This window comes from Molossus molossus, unplaced genomic scaffold (assembly GCF_014108415.1).
Source record: "Molossus molossus isolate mMolMol1 unplaced genomic scaffold, mMolMol1.p scaffold_m16_p_10, whole genome shotgun sequence".
NCBI lineage: Eukaryota > Metazoa > Chordata > Mammalia > Chiroptera > Molossidae > Molossus > Molossus molossus.
In genome coordinates, this window is record NW_023425345.1 from 105,403,951 (window position 1) to 105,424,725 (window position 20,775).

The following is a 20,775-nucleotide window of genomic DNA, read 5'->3' on the forward strand; positions in this document are numbered from 1 at the left end:
AGGGGAATCCTTACAGACCTGGGCCCCAATGGAACTGAGAACTTAAAAATGGTCCTACAGAACAGGAGAGGATTAGACCTCTTATTTCTTAAGGGAAGAAGATTGTGTGTTGCACTGGGAGAAAAATGCTATTTTTATGCGAATAATTCAGGGATTATTCAAGAAAGTTTATCACTATAGTTAGGAAAAATATCGAGGAACAAGAAAGAAAAAGTAACAATCTGAAAATTGGTTTACAACTCTATTATCTGCCATTGCCGACCTGTTGACTCCTAGCCTTTGGGCCATGTCTAATAAACGGCCTCATAAAAAACTAAGTCTAGTCAAGGATTTGACTTGTCACAAAAACCAGTGGGGAATGACCTGGGCCCCGAGGCTAAGGCGACTAGATTCCGTTCTTATGTAGGCTTCTTGGCTAAGGCGACTAAATGACTCCATTTTTATCATCATCAACCTTCCTCAGTATTTTTCCAATAACAGGTTAATTACCCCTAGAAAGAAAGAAATTTTGCCTAAGGTTATAGTTGCCCCCTGTGTTGGGAGGCATTTGCAGTTTCCAAGTATCAGTATTTGCAGGCATTTGCAGGTACTTGTGAGCCCGGTGATCAATGCTAATTTTTATTTCTGTAATCACTGTCACACCCATTATTGTACCGGTCCCAGCAAAGGGGGATTGGGCTTCTGTCTTTAAAATCAGATGAGCAAGAAGAATCGCTGCTGAAGATCTGGGGAAGCTGTACTTCCCAGCCCGCTGATATAATAAAGCGCTCCTTTACAATGCAGCTGTGCGTCTCTGGTTATCTCGCGGACACTTTACAACACAGGCAAGTTAGGCAGTGAGGAACGGGACCATGGGAAGGGAAAGCTGAGACACGTGGGAAGTTTCAGATGATGTGGAGCTCAGCACACAGGCAGTCAACCCAGTACACAGCATATGGAGGTTTCATCAGACTCTGTATCTCAAAAATAAAACTAAAATCATATGGAAGATTGTGCCCCAAGACCAGAAACTCCCAGCCCCCATTTGTAGAGATGCAAATTGGAGGCTCCTGGAAGGAGCACAGGTCAAATAAATAACAACAACAACAACAAAAAAAACAGAAATGCTGGTTTCAAGCAGGCAAAATGATTGCTGAATGAGTTCTGTGAAACTATAGTGTTCTTATTGCAGAAAGCCAGGTCACCTTAAAAAGGATTATAGAAAATCAAAACTGGACTTAGAAAAGAAACCAAAAGCAAGCACAGGGCTGCACGAAGGGCATTTCCCCTCCTCCTCACTAACAGTCTGGGAGAAGTTGAAATTGTTAAAAAAGAAAAGCTACTAAGGCCCCTATAGATGACCTAGGGCTGAACTCAGGTGGAAAATACAAGCTTTAAAATGTATGGATGGGCCATTTTGCAGTTTGAGACTTCACCTGGAGACATGGTCCTTCCGGAGGCTGCGCCTAGGCCTGGACTGAAGTAGGACCCAGATTCTTTCTTTAGAATTCCAAAATGGTGACAGTGTGAATGGAAGCTACACAGACTGTCTACCAGGACCAAACTGGAATTACAACTAAAATAAAGACAAATCGTAGGGAAAATGCAACAGAAAAGCAGCTTGCGAGGATCATATAACCAGGGACACTAACTCAATCCTGGTAGAATTGTGGAGGCGCTAGACAGGGGCTGGGAGCCCACGGACAGCAGAGGCCTCAGCTGTGAGCAGCGCCCTCAGGTTAAACGCCCAGGAAGCTCCACAGCGCAGAGCCGGGACAGACACTAAAATAGCTACAGCCACTCACCTTGGGCTCCGGCAGAGGGAGGGCAGACTGAAATGGAACTGTGTGGGGACACTCGGGATTTGGAGCGCACTCAGAGCTTTTGCTGAGTTGCAGCCACGCAGGATGGTGGCCATCCTACTCCTTCCCTGGGATCTGGGGAGAGGTGGCAGCCCCTTCCTCAGAGATTCAACCCCACCCAGATGGGCCACTGAAATGCAAATTGAGGCTTATTAACAACCAGCATCTACCCCACTCTTAGGAAATCCTCTTACACTCAACACCTGAGGGAGTTTTTCATGCAACTGAGAACTGAAGGCTCTTCAAGTAACTGCTACTGATAACCTCCAGGCAAAAAGCTAGAGGGTAACTGAATCATTCCTGGGATAGCAACTCTAGTCAGGAAAGTAACACTTGACAGTGGTGTTTAACATGGGTCCTCCCTCGCTCATCCAAACCCAGGAAAGGGAGACACAAACAGCAGAACACCAATACCCACAGGGAAAATTTGGCAGGCTCCAAAGCCCACTGTGATAATCAAAATGGAGAAACAAAGAAACAAATCCCAAATGAAAGAACAAGAGACCTCTACCGAAGATGAGATAAATGTGGAGCAGTTAAGCAAGTTAAGAGAGCTACAACTCAGAGCCATGATCTTGAGGAAGCTCAATAACATGAGTAACGACAACACGATGAGTAAAGAAATAGAAAAGTTGAAAATCAACCAATTGTAAATTAAAAACCACCAAGAAGAAATAAAAAATGACAGCAGACATAAAGAACACATTGGAAGATCTAAACAGCAGAGTGGAGGAAGCTGAAAACCGGATCAGTGAATTAGAAGACAGAGTAGAAAAAAATCAATCAGAAAAACAAAAGGAAAAAAACAATTAAAAAACAGGAAGACAGCTTAAGAGAACTGTGGGACAACTGGAAACATAATAATATTTGCATCATAAGAGTCCCCGAAGAAGAAGAAAATGAGCAAGGGTTAGAGAATATATTTGAGTAAATAGTGACAGAAAACTTCCCTAATTTGGTGAAGGAAGAAGGCATTCAATTTCAAGAAGCACAGAGAGCCCCAAGTAAGAAGAACCCAAACAGGGCCACACCAAGACACATAGTAATCAAACTGCCAAAAATTAAAGACAAAGAGAGAATCCTAAAAGCAACAGGTGATAAGCAACAGGTTACCTACAAAGGAACCCCCATAAGGCTCTCAGCTGACTTCTCAAAAAAAACACTACAGGCCAGAAGGGAATGGCATGAGGTAATCAAGGTCATGAAAAACAAGGCTCTGAATCCAAGACTACTCTACCCAGCAAGGCTATCATTCAAAATAGAGGGTCAAATAAAGGGCTTTCCAGACAAAAAATTGCTAAGGAAATACATTAGCACCAAACCAGCACTGCAAAAAAATGTTAAAAGGACTGCTGTAATTAGTAGAAGAAATAGGAAGAAAAATATAACCAAAGTAAACAGAAAAGGAAATAAATAAGTACATATCAATAATCACCTTAAATGTAAATGGACTGAATGCTCTGATAAAAAGACACAGAGTAGCTGATTGGATAAGAAAGCATGACTCATCTATATGTTGTTTACAAGAGACCCACCTCACAAAAAAAGACTCACACAGGTTGAAAGTGAAGGGATGGAAAAAAATTTTCCAAGCAAACGGAAAGGAAAAAGAGCTGGGGTAGCAATAATCATATCTGATAAAATAGATTTCAAAATGAAGGCTATAACCAGAGACAAAGAAGTCCATTACATAATATTAAAAATATCTATCCAACAGGAAGATATAACCTTGGTAAACATATATGCACCCAATATAGGAGCACCAAAAGATATTAAAAATTTTCTGGAGGACTTCAAAGGAAAAATCGACAGCAATACAATCATAGCAGGGGACTTCAATGCCCCGCTGACATCACTGGATAGATCCTTTAGACAAAAAATTAGCAAGGAAATAGAGACTCTAAATGAAGCACTAGACCAAATGGATTTAATAGATATCTACAGAGCATTACACCCCAAAAATACAGAATTCACATTCTTCTCAAGTACACATGGGACATTCTCAAAGACAGACCACATGACAGGACACTAACTAAGTCTCTACAAGTTCAAGAAGATTGAAATCATATCAAGCATCTTCTCAGATCACAATGGCATGAAACTAGAAATCAATTACAACAAGAACATGCAAAGACAATTGAACACATGGAGGCTAAATAGCATGTTATTAAACAACAAATGGGTAACAAAGGAGATCAAGGAAGAAATTAAAAACTTCCTGGAAACTGTTGAACATGAACACACAACAACACAAAATCTATGGGATGCAGCGAAAGCAGTTCTGAGACGGAAGTTCATAGCACTACAGGCCTACCTCAACAAGCAAGAAAAATTTCTAATAGACTATCTAACCTCAAAACTTAAAGAATTAGAAAGCAAACAAAAAGAACACCCCACAACAAGTAGAAGGAAAGAAATAGTAAAGATCAGAGCAGAAATAAATGACATAGAGTCTAAAATAACAATTCAAAGGATCAATGAAACAAAGAGCTGGTTTTTCCAAACGATAAACAAGATTGATGGACCCTTAGCTAGACTCACCTAAAAACAAAGAGAGAACCCAAATACACAAAATCAGAAATAAAAGAGAAAGTAACAACTGACACCACAGAAATACAAAACATTGTTAACAACTACTATGAACAATTATATGGCAACAAATTCGACAATCTAAGTGAAATGGACAAATTTTTAGAAACACAGAGTCTCCCAAAACTGGACCGGGAAGAGATAGAAAACTTGAACAGACCAATAACAACTAAAGAAACTGAAGAGGTAATCAAGACTCTCCCAGGAAACAAAAGCCCAGGCCTGGATGGCTTTGCGGGGAGGCTTTACCGAACATTTAAAAAAGAACTAACACCCATTCTCCTCAAACTATTTCAAAAAATTCATGAAGGAGGAAGACATCCAAACTTGTTTTATGAGACCAGCATAATTCTAATTCCAAAACCAGAAAAAGACACTACAAAGAAAGAAAACTACAGGCCAATATCCCTGATGAACATAAATGCCAAAATCCTGAACAAATACTAGCAAATCGAATCCAGCAATACATTAAAAAAATTATTCACCATGACCAAGGGGATTCATCCCAGGGATGCAAGGCTGGTACAATATTCGCGAATCAATGAATGTGATACACCACATAAATAAAATGAAGAAAAACCACATGATCATATCAATACATGCTGAAAAAGCATTCGACAAAATCCAGCATCCATTTCTGATTAAAAAACTCAGCAATGTGGGAATAGAGGCATCATATCGCGACATAATAAAGGCCATATATGAAAGACCTACAGCCAACATCATACTCAATGGGCAGAAACTAAAAACATTTCCCTTAAGAAGAGAAAGAAGACAAGGATGCCCACTCTTGCCACTCTTACTTAACATAGTACTGGAAGTCTTAGCCACAGCAATCAGACATGAAGAAAAAATAAAAGGAATCCAAATTGGAAAGGAGGAAGTGAAACTGTCATTATTTGCATATGACATGATATTTTACATAGAAAACCCTAAAGACTCCATCAAAAATCTATTAGACTTAATAAATGAATTTGGCAAAGTAGCAGGATACAAAATTAACGTCAAGAAATTGATGGCATTCTTATACACCAATGATGAAGTCACAGAAAGAGAAAGTGAAAAAACAATCCCATTTATCATCATGGGAAAAAAATTAAGATACCTAGGAATAAACTTAACCAAAGAAGTAAAGATTCACAGACAACTACAGGTCATTGAAAAAAGAAATAGAGGAAGATATAAAAAAGTCGAAGCACATACCTTGTTCATGGATTGGAAGAATTAACATCATTAAAATGTCTGTATTACCTAATTCAATGCAATTCCCATCAAAATACCAATGACATATTTCACAGAACTAGAACAAATACTTCAAAAGTTCATATGAAACCAAAAAAGACCCCGAACAGCCACAGCAATCTTGAAAAGGAAGGACAAAGTAGGTGGGATCACAATACCAGGTATCAGGTTATACTACAAAGCGATTGTAATCAAAACAGCCTGGTACTGGCACAAGAACAGGCATATAGACCAGTGGAACAGAACAGAGAACCCAGAAATGGACCCAAGACATTATGCTCAATTAATATTTGACAAAGGAGGCAAGAGCATACAATGGAGTAAAGACAGCCTCTTTAATAAATGGTGTTGGGAAAATTGGACAGCTACATACAAAAAAGTAAAACTAGACCATCAACTTACACCATACACAAAAATAAACTTGAAATGGATAAAAGACTTAAATGTAACTTGTGAATCCATAAAAATTCTAGAAGAAAATGTAGGCATCAAAATTTCGGACATCATACGCAGCAGAATTTTCACTGATACATCAACTAAGGCAACTAAAACAAAGGAAAAAGTGAACACGTGGGACTACATCAAACTAAAGAGCTTCTGCACAGCAAAAGAAACAACCATCAAAATGGAAAGGCAATTCACTGTATGGGAGAGCATCATTGCCAATGATACATCAGATAAGTGGTTAATTTCCAAAATATATAGAGTACTCATACTACTCAACAAAGGAAGACAAAGAACCCAATTAAAAATGGGCAGAGGAGCTGAACAGACACCTCTCCAAACGAGACATACAAATGGCTAAGAGACAAAGGAAGAAATGCTCAACATCACTATTCATCAGAGAGATGCAAATTAAAACGACAATGAGGTATCACCTCACACCTGTCAGAATGGCCGCCATCAACAAATCATCATACAAGTGTTTGGAGAAAAGGGGACTCTAGCACACTATGGAAAACAGTATGGTGTTACCTCAAAAAATTAAAAATTGAACTGCCATTTGACCCAGTGATCCCACTTCTAGGAATATACCCTAAGAAGCCTGAAACACCAATCAGAAAGAATATGTCCACCCCCATGTTCATAGCAGCACTATTTACAACAGCTAAGATCTGGAAACAGCCCAAGTGTCCATCAGTAGACGAATGGATAAAAAAGGTGTGGTACATATACACAATGGAGTACTATGCAACTGTAAGAAAGAAAGATCTTTTATCCTTTGAGACGACATGGAGGGACCTGGAAAGTATTATCCTAAGCAAAACAAGCCAAGCGGAAAAAACAAATACTGTATGATCTCACTTACTTGTGGAATATAATGATCATAACAGTCTGAGGAATAGAGTAGACCCAGAGACGTGGAAGTAGGGTACAGACTGACAATCCCCAAAAGAGGAGGTGGTGGGGGAGAGATAAACCACAGAACTTATATGCATGTACGTATAACCGATGGACATGGACAACAAATCCAGGGAAGAGGTGGGGGGGATGGGGAAGAGGGTGTCAGTGGGCTAAAAAAGGAGAAACATCTGTAACAAAAAATAAAATAAAATAAAATGTTTGGATATAACTAAGGCGGAATTCCTTTCAAGGACCACTCAGAGGCTAGCAAGACATATATCCACCTCCTAGACAACAGAACCTCAAAGGCAACCTACTTGGGTCCCCTCTCCACTGAGAGTCTGCCTATGTTTTAAATAAACGTTCTTGTCACTTAGTCTTGGTCCGTGAACTCATTCTTCGATTCCGTGAGACAACAAACTCAATCACTGCTGCTTGGTTTCAATAGCACCAGCCTGGGAAATGCATTACCTGGTCCCCCAACTACTGTAGACACCACTCTGCCGAGCTCGGGTCCTGCAGAGGGGCCTGTTGCCTGCACCCAGCAGTGACCTTTGGGGTACTCTTTTTCTTGAGAAGCTCTTGGTGGACTCAGATAGTAACTGAATCTGCAGCTTTGGAAAGGGGAGCAGTTCTTCCCACCTAGAGGGCACAGCTGGTGCCACGCCCAACGCGTTGAATCAGTTGGCTGGCCCTGCCCTCCTGAGTTCAGTTGCACAGGAGGATCACATTGCCGTGCAGAGCTGGGACTTTTGTAATGTGTCTCCCAGGGAGGCTTTTGTCCAGAAATCAGAAGGGTGGGTGCTGGGTTGTGTGGCTATGTCCCAGGGAATTGGAAGCCACTCCAATCGCCCCTGCAAGCTCAGCCCATCTCTCCCAGGAAGGGGAAAACATGTCCATCCCCCTTCTACAAGCTTGCAGGCAGCAACCCCAATGGGAGTCTAGATCTGCCCTTCCAAGTCCCAAATACCCTGCCCCTGCTGAGCTGTTCTGTGGAGGGGAGTGCTGCTCAGATCTGGGACATCTGGAGAGTGTGTGCCTCAGAGGTTATTGTCTGTGAATGGGACAGAGTGCTGGGTCCCCTACTGCAGGCTCAGCTGGCACCACCCCCAATGGAAGACTTACTCCTTTGATCTGTGCTCCTGAGCCCAGCTCCGCCCAGCTCAGCTTACTCCTGCAGAGGAGACAGCTGGCTGCATCCAACCTGAACTGCTGCACGCTACTCCTGGGGGAGCTGCAGTTGGAGACTACGGCAGAGACTGAGTGATTTGGCTCTGGAGAAGGGGTCATTTTCCTCTCACTGAGTGCTGACCATGTGACCCCTAAGTAGGAGACCCACTCCCCTGACTTTCCAACCCTGGTCACCCTGCCCTACGGAGCTCACGACTTGTGGGTCTGTTGGTTGCACCCAGCCTGGGCCCACTCTACAGTCTTTCTTCGGAAGGCTATGGAGAAGACCAGACAACCTCATGGGAAGGTGGAGTAGCTCACAGGTGGAGGCAGACTTCAGGAAGCCAACCCTTATACACAACTGGCTCCTCCCGCACACAATAAGGTCCAAGTAGACACGGCCACAAACAGTGAACAGTGTGATAGCTCCAGACAGGTAGCCGAAGGCTGGTTATACACAATGTCTGACATCAACTTATACCTGAACCAGAGCCAGATGGACCCAGAAGCAACACAACCAGTGGTGGGCTTCAGAGCATACCAGAGCTCGACCCACACAAGTGGCACAACAAAAGGGGTATTCTGGCAAACACCAGACCCTGCTAGGAAACTTTGCCTTGAGGGACAGGCCCTGCACAGTGACCCAGACATGGTGCTCAAGGTTTATCCTTATAGTCAGGCATCCAGGAAGGTTAACTTCACCCACTAAAGGGCCAACAGCATTCAAGACTCAACTACAAGAGGTGCACATAACCCACAAGACAATCTTGGAGCACCAAGCTCAGGGGATCTGACAGATTTGTGCCACTGAGCCCAACAAGACACCGACATCATAAAGCCATCATAACAAGGTTGAGAGTAAGAGCAGATCTACCTAATACACAGAAACAAAACGAAGACAAAGAAACATGCCCCAAATGAAAGAACAAGAGAAATCCCCAGAAAAAGAATTAAATGAAATAGAAGCAACCAAGGCACCAGATGCAGAGTTTAAAAGAAAGGTCATAAGTAAAAAAAAGAAAACAATGGTCATAAGTATGCTCAAGGATCACAGGAGGACTGTCTACTTCAGAGTCTGCATGGATCATCTTTCTGCTGCTTCCTGCCATCATGTAGCTCTCAGGACACTTGGAGAGGCCTTTCCATTCTCCTGCCTTTGTTCATGGTCCTGTTCCCACTGGGTATGATGGATCTCTTTCTTATTGTCATCATTCCCCTCCACATCAACTTGTATGCACTATATAGGGTCTTGACACCCTTTATGTGTGAAACCAGGGCTCTGGATAATACTAGGGATGTGCAAGAGAGGAAAGGCAAAGCAAATGACTGTGGAGAGGTCAGGGGAAAAGCCCACCTCTCCTGGGCAGCCCTGACTCCTCCTGTGACCTCAGATAAGCCCCTCCCTGACATGCGAGCTGGAGGTGTGCAGGTGGCAGTCTCTAGGTGTCATGGTGTCCCTAGCAGATGAAGAGAAGGTATGCCTGTGTGCTGGAGCAGGCAGAGGGATCCTGGGAAGCACTGAATAGATCCTACCCTGTGAGACAGGCCCTGCTACCTGTGCCCATCCCCCTCCCAGACGGTGCGCTCTCAAGGCCCGGGCTGCCAGCTCTCCTGGGGGCAGCACTACACTCTCCCAGTGGCTCAGAGCCTGCTTTGTCCTAGACACAATGTCAACACCAGGCGTAAGAATGTCCCCGAGCTGTCAGATCCCCACCTACGAAGACCTCATGGACACTGTCCTTCACACTTACCCTGACAGTGGGCCTGTCCAAACCACTCAGAGGCAAATGGAGTGGTATGACACACAGACTTTATTCGGACCTCTCCGACCTCCTGGGTCCACGCCCACATCCCAACAACGGGGTGGGCTCACTCAGCACTCAGAAAGACCCTCTTGCGTGCAGTGTTGGTGTAGGGGTGCCAACGCCACTCCACATCTGCTGTGGCCTCCTGTTCCAGCGTGCCAAGGCGAATCATGTACACTGGTGGAGGGGAACAGGGACATTGTCACCTACACTGTCACCTCCCCTACCACCAAACCTGAGATAAAGCCCCAAACTCACACTTCAGCTCGAAGCGTGGCCCGACCTCTGTCAACTCCACATTGCGGTGGTTGGTCTTCCTGTACACGTGGTGTCTGGAGTAAGGGGAGCAGTTACAGGTCAACAACCAATAGTACAGGAACAGAAAGGTCAGGATAGTCCCAGAGGCCAGCCCACAGACACACCGGAAGGAGATGTAGTCGTCCTGGTTTGCAAAGGTGATGACACGGTGGCTGTCATCCTTGGGCACAGGGAACAGGTAACGAAGTATGTCAGAGACCTGGGGCAGAAGGAAGGAGATCAGAGAAAGCCCAGCCTGGTTCCCCCTGTCCCCAACCCTAGTCCCTCAGCCCCAGACTCACCCGCTTACCCAGGCGGGAGGAGAAGCCATGAATGATGAGGTGAGGTTTGGCCTCTGACACGGTGCCCAGGTCAGGGATGTCATGCCGCATAAGCACGTTGCATAGTGTGAAGTAAGCAGTGGGGCCAAAGGGCAGGTGGCTGACAATCAACCCCACTGGTGGGGCCAGACAGGCTGTCAGAGCCTACATCTGCTCTCGGATGGCCGACTTGGCAGACACCCTGCTCCCTCCCACCAGCCTTACCAGGTGTGCCTCGATGCTCATGGACAACCAGCAGGTCAGTGACCCCATTAGCTTTGCAGGCTCGCACCAGTGCCCCCACCTCATGTCGGCCACGATTCATGCGCTGGGCGCCGGGAAACACCAACTTCAACTCCTGCACGTGCACACACACTAGTTAGGACTCTGGCCACTGATACGTAAGCAATTGTCACTCACTGCTACTGGTACCTTTGCGAACATCTTGAGGCGAGAACTGGGGTCTCGGGAAGTAGTGATCATGACCTTGGGATCTTCAACCCCTGCCCATCGATATTCATCATCGACATGGTTGGTCACACCTGTCAGATGCATGAGGGACAAGAATATGACATTATCTTGGAAAGTAAAATACTAACTCGGGGGTGGTCAAATCCATCCAGAGCTGCACCATCTGACACCACCTTCGGTGACAGAACACTCCACACCCACACTGGCAAATAGGGTGGCCCCAAGCCACACTGGCTACAAGCACAAGTGCAAATGAGGAACTGAATTTTCTAATTTGATTTAATTTCACTCACTTACGCTTATTAATTACACAGGACCAGTGGCTATCATGTTAGCATAAGTCTAGATTCCATGAGGTAACAGACTCCTACCTCTCACAGCAAATATTTACATTTGTGATTCCTTTCATATTTGTTGAATCACACAATGAGTGAAACATCTGGGTGCCAAGGAAATATTGAGAGCTAGGGAAACAGTAATGAACATAACAGACACTGTCTTGTCCTAGCAGAACTCACGTTCTAGTGAGGGGGACAATTAACAAAGCAAAGCAGAGAATAAGCTGGGTAATATCACATGTGCCTCTAAACGGAACTGGGAGCACTCAGGACAAGCTCTCTGAGGTGCCCCCCGGCAGAACCATGAGGACTCCTGGGGGACAGTTCCAGGAACAGGAGTTGCAGAGCCTTTCCTCAGGGTGTCTGAGGAAGGACATGGAGGCCAGTAGGCTGGAGTGCAGGAAGAGGAGTTGGCTCAGAGTGTCAGGGAAGGTCACCTTCACCGCCAGCGTCATCAAACTCCAGGGAACCCTGCAAGGCCAGAGCCTCCCTGCGTAACTCGGTGGGGATCAGGCGGTTCTCTGCAGGGAAAAGACAGAGGGACAAGTGAGAAACATACATGGAGGTCTGTTAATACAATACTATGGCTTACAAGCCTGCACAAACATGATGGAAAAAATACTTTTCTAACTCCTTTCTGAGCAGAGAGGTGATACTGGGGGATGGGAGGTGGGGGACTATTTCTGTCTACATGCTAACCTGTTAACATTGGCTACAGGGGACTTAATTTCCTATGGTTCCTGAGTCTCACGGCTTGAAGGCTTCAGACTGCTCTCTCTGTATAAAGGTGCACCAGGAAGCCTGAAACCCTCTGGCAACAAAACTGCTAATCATGATGCCTGGGCCAGAAGTCTCCTCTGAGAACTGAAGCTTGACCTGGCAGAGGGGCTGGGCTGCGGGTGCCTCCACCTTGGGAGCACAGAGCTGAACATGAGCGTGCCCCGGACTTAGCACTTCTGAGTGTGCCCTGAAGGGAGGAACTCTTGTACACAGAAGATATTCACCTGAAGAAAATCTCCACTATACTCAACAGATTTTAGAAACAACGCTGAACAAAAACATAAAGCTGCCAAAGAATACATATAACCTAATATTGCCTTTAAAACTAAAAATCGATCAATATGATTTAGGGATACAAATAAGAACTATATAAGCATACATAAAAGTAAGGAACATTTATTTTAAAACAATATTCAATATCATGATTATCTAAGTTGTGGAAAATACTCCTGAATTTCAATACAGGGGTAGGCAAAGGTAGGTTTACAGTTGCACTGTGACATTCTTTTGAGTTAATAAAGCTATTGTAATAATAACTTGCATGTCTTTCTCCATATGAACAACTGTAAATCTACTTTTGCCAACCCATGTATACTGACCACTTTCCATTTTTTAAGATGGGCAGATAGGTCATAGGTATTTAACATTATGCTTAACATAAACATACACACACATAACCACAGACATTTTATATATCTAACAACTAGAAACATCAAGTGAATTTAAAATAACCAGAGATACTGAGTTGACATACCCTCAGATAAGAAACAAGCTTCACCAACAAAGAACACAGTAGGATAAACAAATGTCATTTCTAATCAGACTGACTCTTCTTAGTGTGGCAAATGGAAAGTGAGGAAAACATTGTCAAGTTAAACTCCTAATTTACTATGCAAATAAAAGTAACTTCTATAGGGATTAACAGTTTAAAAATGCAAGGGACACCCCGGCCAGTTTAGCTCAGCAATAGAACGTGCAGTCCATCGGCCCTCGGAACAATGAGTCTCGGGTTCAATTCCAGTCAAGGGCAGTATCTCAGTTGCTGTACATCCCTGCCCTGGTCAGGTGGAGCCAGTTGATGTTTCTCTCTCTCGCTCTCACTCTCTCTCTCCTTCCCTCCCCCTTTGTCTCAAGATAAATAGAAAAACATCCTCAGGTGAAAAAGAAAAAAGAAAAAGGATCCAAAAAATAAAATAAAAATGCAAGGGACTTATAATACCGCTAAAAGACGGTAAGATATGCTTATTACCTTGTACTAAAGAAAATAGGGAGATGAAAAACCACGGGGGGGGGCGTGCAGAATGTCTATAGGACCATAGTCAAAAATTCTAAATTTGACAAGAACTAGACACACTATAAACAAAATAAATAGGTAAGCTGTAAAATCTGGGCATTTACAAGCCAACAGGAAGACCCAACAGGCAAGGAAAAAAAACAGCCAGTAAATATTTGAAAAGATGCCCAACCACACTACCAAAGAAATGCAAAGTATTTACTCTTTCTTTCCATTGGATTGTTTTTTTTTGTTTGTTTGTTTAATTAAAATTTTTTTCAATTAGTTTACATTCAATACTGTTTTGTATTAATTCGGGTGTGCAGCATACTGGTTAGACAATCGTATACTTTACAAAGCGTTCCCCTTGATATATCCAGTACCCACTGGCACCATACATAGGTATTACAATATTATAGGCTATATTTCACTCCACCTGTATGACCCATTGGGTTTTAAAATGCAAACCCACAGTCTTTCTAAAGACTGGTGTGACGCCACCGGGCAGCGGGGACGTACCTTCGAGCGCGCGCCGCACCTTCTCCTTCTTCTCCTGAGCCGCGCGCTGCGCCTCCTCGCGGACCTTGCGATACAGGTACTCGCGGCGAAGGCGGGCCTCGCGGCGCAGCTGGGGAACGGCGGGTCGGGTCAGCACCTCTTTCACCACGCACGCCTCGGCCCCGGGGACCACTCACTCCGAGCCCGGGGACCACATCCCAGCCCTCCGGGAACCCCCAACCTCCAAAACGGGGACGGGAACATCCCTACCATCCTGCGCGCCGCTTCCACGTGGGTCCAGGAGAATCTGCGAGCGCCGCCTGCACTACGCAGCTCTCGCTTCCGCCCTCAACCAAGAAGGTGGGTGGAGGCTTCACTAAACGTAGTTGCTGGGAATAACCAATGTTAAACGGGCCGACAGTGGACGGGAGTCACAACATGATTGGCCAATCCAGAAGCGAATGCTCACTGGAGCAACCAATAGGCAGAGGAAATGTCAAGATGTTGTCAGGCGGCCTGGGACTGCCCTTAATAAAGATGTCCACCCTTGGCTTCGCCCTTTGTCGCGGCTTCGATTTTAAGATGATGTATCGCTAAAATAGTAATTGGCGGCTCGAAATAGTACAACTGTAAAACCAGCAGGACGGTCGGCCCTAAGGTCGCCTGCTGGGTCCTTATGGATTTAATTTAAAGCCACTTCTCCCTTAATATAGTGGCCACGCCTCCTTTCATCACCACAGCGATAACCCTACTTTTAAAATGCGGCCGCTTCCAGAAGCGACTCGGAACCACCCACAGCTCTCGCCGACTTTCCGGTTGGCTGATCCACTTCGGGAGCTAAGTGCATAAAGAAACTAACCAGTCCCCAAACGCTGCAGCTCTGAGGACGCCTGCCCTCAGAGGCCGTGACCCCAAGGCTTCCCCGACGCGGTCGCTGGGCGCACGGCCGGGAACGCCCCTTGAGGGCGGACTCGCGCGCCCATTGGCTACATACCGGCGCGGTGGGCGGTGATTGGGCGACCTGGAAGGAGCCGGTTCCAGATCAGAGTGCAGCGGGCCCATGGCTGCACCCGACATTCGGGCGGAGCTGGACTCGCTGCTCGTGCAGCTGCTCGGGGACCTAGAAGAGCTAGAGGCAAAGCGGGCGGCGCTGAACGCCCGGGTGGAGGAGGTGGGAGCCGCCGGCGGCGGCGGGCGGGCGGGCGGGTGGGGGCACGCCGGGGTCCACCGCGTTCCACCGCTCCCTTCTCTCCGCAGGGCTGGCTCTCGCTCTCCAAAGCTCGCTACGCCATGGGCGCCAAGTCGGTGGGGCCTTTGCAGTACGCCTCCCGCATGGAGCCCCAGGTCTGCGTCTGCACCAAGTGAGGAGCCTGGCGTGCCGAGGCGGGTGGGCGGGCAGTGTCCAGGCTGGGGCTGCCAAAGAACCACGCTCCCTTCTCGTTCTTTAGCGAGGCGCAGAATGGACTCCAGGAGTTCCGTGTGGTCAGTGCCGCCGCCCAGAATCCAGAGGAGGTGGGGCCCCGTGAGGCAGGTGAGCCCTTCGTTCCTATCAGGAACCCCTCGCGATGGCAAAGGCAAAATACAATTGAGGAGATTCAGGTTGTGATGGAGCGCCCCAGACACGAACATTGGTTTGCCTTAGACCCCCTGGAGAAGTAGACGAGTGCTAGTTGAAGCCCTTTACAGTTGGGATTGTTTTGCAATCAGAGGAAGTCTCAGTACGTAGAAAAGAAAATGGTTATCTCTTTTAGAGGGACAAACTTTCAATCTCAGCTAATCATACATGAGACAAAGAAAGGAGAGTTTGACGGTTGTGTGGCCTTGCTGCATATTTAGGAAAAATGGGGAAGGTCTGTGTGGCGTTGTCTAAACAAGTGTTGGTTTTATGAGTTGAGAAATTATGGACAGTCTCACATTTGGATCACAAGGAGGCGACGGTAGGTTTGTGGTAAACTGTTTTACAGAACATAAAATGTTGGGGGCAGATTCTGCAGCCATCAGTATTTTCCAGGATCATGAGCTCAGAGTTTAACGTTGTCACCTGGGAGACAAGGGCCAAGTGATAAGACCCCAACCTCTACCCTTTCTTTCTCCAGCTCTGCGTAGGCGCAAGGGCCTCACCAGGATTCCAGAGCCGGAGCCCTTCTCAGCCCCCCAAAATCCTCTGCACTGGTTTGGAATCCTAGTTCCGCACAGCCTGCGGCAGGCCCAAGCCAGCTTCCAGGAGGGTGAGTGGACCCTGCCAGTTAGCCATGTGGCCCTGAGCCAAAAGAGGACCCCCTATCTACAGGGAGCGCTTGTGCGCTAATGCCAGGGCTGGGATTAGTCTGCAAAACACTTTAGGTTTTCTCCATTGCAGATTTTTGTTGCTTGCCTGCTGTTTTTTTCTGAAAGCATTTACTGGGTATTGTTGGTAATGTTCTGGGCTCATGGTAGGTGCTGGGGATGCAGCAGGAAACAAAAAAGATAAACACTCCTTATAGAATGTTAAACTATTGAGAGGAGAAAGACAACCTGCAAATAAGTAAGTAATGAGAGTTGTTGTGAAATGAAAAAATAGGATAGAGCCCTGACTGGTTTGGCTCAGCAGTTAGAGTGTCGGCCTGTGGACCCATGAGTCGCCGTTCAGTTCCTGCCAAGGGCATGTACCTCGGTTGTGGTTTGTCCCTGGCCCTGGTAGGGTCGTGTAGGAGGCAACCAGTCAATGTGGCTCTATCACATCGATGTTTCTCTCTGTCTCTCCCTCCCTCTTACTCTATCTGATAATAAGTAGAAAAATATCCTCGGGTGAGGAATAAAAATTAATAATAATAAGATAGTGTGTGGGGGATTAAATGATAGTGTGTAGTGGGCCGAGGGAGCTGTTTTATGAAGTGTGGCCTGGAAAGTCCTCTTTGAAGAAGGGAGTTTTGTGGGTGATCTGGGGCAGTAGTGTTCTAGGCAGAGGGGCCAGCCAGAGGGAAAACTCTGAGGTAAGACTGCATGGGGCATTGCAGAGAAGAGGCCAGTGGGCTGGAGTTGGTGCAGCAGAGAGAGCCAGGAGCTGAGGTCAGAGGGGTCTGGGCCCAGGTAATTGGAGGGCTGTGTAGGCCCTTTTGAAGACTTGGGAGTGATGGGATGGACTTGCAGCATGACGGGAATCCTGTGGGTCCTGCACAGGAACAGAGGAGCAGAGAGATGAAGCATGCTCCAGGGAACAGCCAGGCTTAAGATGCAGGTGGAGGAGTGGGTAAGTGGTAGGAACCTGCATGTTTTGAGAGCAGAACTGTTATTGGCACCCAAAACACCAGAAACAGTGTTAATTGGACAGGCCTCTGAGTCAGAGGGAGAGGACTGTCCCCTCTCAGTTCTTGTCAGTTTTATAGAAAAGATTTCAAACAAATGACTCTGGACAGCAGCACTGTAGTAAAGCGAATTTATTAAAGAAGCAAAGCAAGCACAGCTATCAAAATACATCTGGCTTAAATCACAGGCTTTCAGCTAATCTGAGGAATATTGCTCAGTAGAGGTTTAGCATTTTATGCTTTTTTGAAAAAATTTTTTTTCTTTATTGATTTTAGAGAGAGAGGATGGGAGAGCGGGAGAGAGATGGAAACATCCATGAGAGAACATCGATTGGCCGCTTCCTGCATGCGCCCCACTGAATATCGGGCCCACAACCTGGGCGTGTGCCCTGACCGGGAATAGAACCAGCGACCTCTTGGTGCAGGGGTCGATGCTCAACCAGTGAGCCACACCGGCCAGGCTAGCATTTTATAAGTTTATGTCTACAGGTTTAAAAATTCTTCTGCCGGATATCTTGGCATAGACTAGCTCTTAAGATCTCTTTTACATTTTTTATGCTTCTGGTGATTTTATCTTGACAAGCCCTGAGGGTGCTGGCTTCTCTGTTTAAGGAGTGAGATAAAACTCTCCCTTCTCACTGACTTCTTTTTTAATGGGTGAGATAAACTCTCCCTTCTCTCCCGTTCCCTTCCCTTCCCCCCTTTTCTTGCATTCTTTGGTGAGGGAGAAGAGGTATTAACCATTTGTTCTCATGTGTCCTTGGCTGGGAAGGTAAGATGTTGCCCAGACTGGCCATGTTGAAGTTTCTTGTCTCAGTTTCCCTTTTCCTCTTGCCCTAGAGTTTTCTCCAGCTTCTTGCTATCCTGCTGCAGAACCCCACAGGATTTGCTGACAGATCAGTTTGGGAATGAGGGAAGGAGAGGAGGAATCCTGGGAGGATGGAGCTGCCCTCATCTGGTGTGGGAGGGTTGCAGAGCAACAGCTGACAGGATGTCAAGAGTTGTTTGTGGCGGTGGTCCCGATGCTGTGTGGTGGAAATTCTGAGTGGGCGGCTAGGTACATGCAACGAATCTGGAAGAGGCCTCAGCTGGAGAGATTCAGGAGCCTACCACTTAACTCTGGTGTTTAAATTCCCAAGTTGCATTAAAGCTTTAATGACACATGTGGCATTAAAGCTAAGATGGGGTAAGATCAGCAGAGAGCCTGGAGTGTGGACAGGAAGTGAGGGAGAGGAAGAAGAGAAACCATTAGAGGAGAATGAGAAGTAGTAGTGAGGCAGGGGCAATACCCAGAGGACAAGATGTCCCAGAAGCCATAAGGAGGAAGCGTTCACTGGACAGAGTTGATCAGATGCGTGGCCAGGTATGCTGCTGGACAGGTAGGCTCAGGACAGGACTGGCCAGTGGAACGGTTGGTGTGGAGGGCCCAAAGGACTTGGCAGCAGCCAGTGCAGCAAAGGCATCAGGCGAAAGCCACCTAGTAAACAGGTAGAAGGAGTGAGGGTGGTGAGAGCAGGGAGGGGCTGTGGTAATGGAGGAAAGAAGGAAGAAAATACGAGCATGAGACAGTGTAATGATCTGTGGGTTTTAAGTTTCTGGTGAGTTATAGAAGGTCAAGAAAGTCTGTTGAGGAGGTGTGATTTTAGCAAAGGCCTAAAGGAGTTGAAGGTGTGGTTCCAATGAGGTTCAGAGCAGCCATTGCAGGGCTGTGCCTGGAATGTTTTAGTAATAGTACAGAGGCCAGAGATGCCTAGACCTTTCCAAGTCCTGGGGATTTCCAGAGTCCATTGAGTCATGTGTCACTACAGATACCATGGTGATAATCTCTCCCCTTCCTCTAGGCCTGCAGCTGGCTGCAGACATAGCCAGTCTTCAGATCCACATCAACTGGAGTCGAAACCAGCTCCGGGGGCTCCAAGAGAAACTCAAGCATCTCGAGTGTGGGGCTGCGTGACCTCTGTCCACAGAGGAAGGCATGAGTACAGCTATCCTTCAGTGTGGCTGCTTTACCTCAGGCCTTCTTCCTTCACAGATTGCCCCACCCTGCCACCACCACCCCATTCCCACCAGCTAATCTCCTCTCCTTAAAATTTCTCCGGTCTGCATGTTTGCAACTTTGTTAGGTACGAAAGTTTGAAGAGGCTAGCTGAGGAACGTGCAAAGTCACTACACTGTGTGAAACCACTTCCAGTCCTTGTTCTAGGAAACACTTATATGGGGAGGGTCAAAGCTGTTATGTTAGTACATATTAGTGAACAACAGCAATCTTATGCATAAATTGTTGCAGGTGAAGTACTGCCCAGCTAGTGACAGGAAGGACAAGAAGTAGGTACTTCAGTTTCACTAGATCCTCAAAACTGTTTAATGGAGGGGAAGAACCATACATGGCTAACAGATAAGGAGAGAATGATTCCTCATCGATAACAAACGCAATCACCGGCATAGATGGGCAGCCCTTGGCAGGTTTTAAGCTAAGAAGTAAAAAAGATCCAATCTACATTTTCAAATGAACCCTAGGAAGAGACCTTTCAGGTTTTCTAAAACCTGCCTTTATCTTTCCAGTAGTGAGATTGAACATTTTCTAATTTGTTGAGAGGCCAGTTATATTCCCTGCCCTGGGAACTCTGTGTCCTTGACTTCATTTTCTTATTGGGTTAATATTTTTAGCAGATTCTAAGGAGCTAATTTTTATGCTTGGGGGGAAATGGGTCCTTTGTTCATACTATGAGTGATTTTCCCACTTTGTCTCTTAACATTATAGATGGTGGTTTTAAAGATAAGTGTTATTGTAAAATAAAACACAGAACCACACAGAATAATTGAATAGTTTAATGAATAATTAAGGTGAAAGCTATAGGGACCATCACCCAACTGTTGTGTTTTTTAGTCAGTTTAGTTTTGATTTTCCATTTTATTTATATTTCCATCACTATTTAACCCCATATACCCTCTTCCACCTCCACCTACCTCCCCCTGCAGGCAGCACACTGTTGTCCCTGTTCATGAGTTCTCTCTTTTTTTGTTGTTCAACCTCTTCACCCCCTCCTCACAAAACCTCACCACCACCAGAGCTGTCTACATGCTCTCTATCTGTGAGTCTGTCTCTATATTGCTTATTGGTTCGGTTTGTTTATTAGATTCTACATATGAGTGAAACATGGTATTTGTCTTTCTGTGACTGGATTATTTCACTTAGCATAATGTTCACCAGGTCCATCCATACAGTCTAAAGGGTAAAATTTTCTTTTTATAGCTGAGTAGTATTCCACTGTGTAAATGTACTGCAGCTTTTTTATCCACTCATCTACTGATGGAGACTTAGGCTGCTTTCAAATCTAGGCTATTTTAAATAACACTGCAATGAACATAGGGGTGCATATATTTTTTTGAGTTAATGTTTCAGGTTTCTTCAGATATATTTCATAGAAGTGGAATTGCTGGGTCATAAGGCAGTTCCATTTTTAATTTTTTTAAGTAACCCCATACTGCTGCATCATTCGCACTCCTACAGTGCACAGTGGTT

At 45.7% G+C, this 20,775-nt stretch overlaps 2 protein-coding genes across 2 annotated transcripts; one reads left to right on the top strand and one right to left on the bottom strand.

Annotated features, from left to right (window-relative positions):
- Nucleotides 1-9,657: 9,657 nt before the first annotated feature.
- On the bottom strand, nt 9,658-14,296 carry IMP4 (IMP U3 small nucleolar ribonucleoprotein 4). The gene is made up of 9 exons (XM_036252840.1): nt 14,239-14,296; nt 13,990-14,098; nt 11,855-11,938; nt 11,041-11,150; nt 10,834-10,966; nt 10,591-10,745; nt 10,414-10,508; nt 10,250-10,323; nt 9,658-10,168 (listed from the first exon to the last, which is right to left on the bottom strand). Exons 1-9 carry the CDS (start codon nt 14,239-14,241, stop codon nt 10,056-10,058), a joined length of 876 nt encoding a protein of 291 aa, XP_036108733.1. The 5' UTR covers nt 14,242-14,296; the 3' UTR covers nt 9,658-10,055.
- A 730-nt stretch (nt 14,297-15,026) lies between these two features.
- CCDC115 (coiled-coil domain containing 115) lies at nt 15,027-20,385 on the top strand. The gene is made up of 5 exons (XM_036252841.1): nt 15,027-15,139; nt 15,226-15,329; nt 15,417-15,499; nt 16,065-16,196; nt 19,094-20,385. The coding sequence occupies exons 1-5, from the start codon at nt 15,029-15,031 to the stop codon at nt 19,204-19,206; spliced, it is 543 nt and encodes a 180-aa protein (XP_036108734.1). The 5' UTR covers nt 15,027-15,028; the 3' UTR covers nt 19,207-20,385.
- The last annotated feature ends 390 nt before the right edge of the window (nt 20,386-20,775 follow it).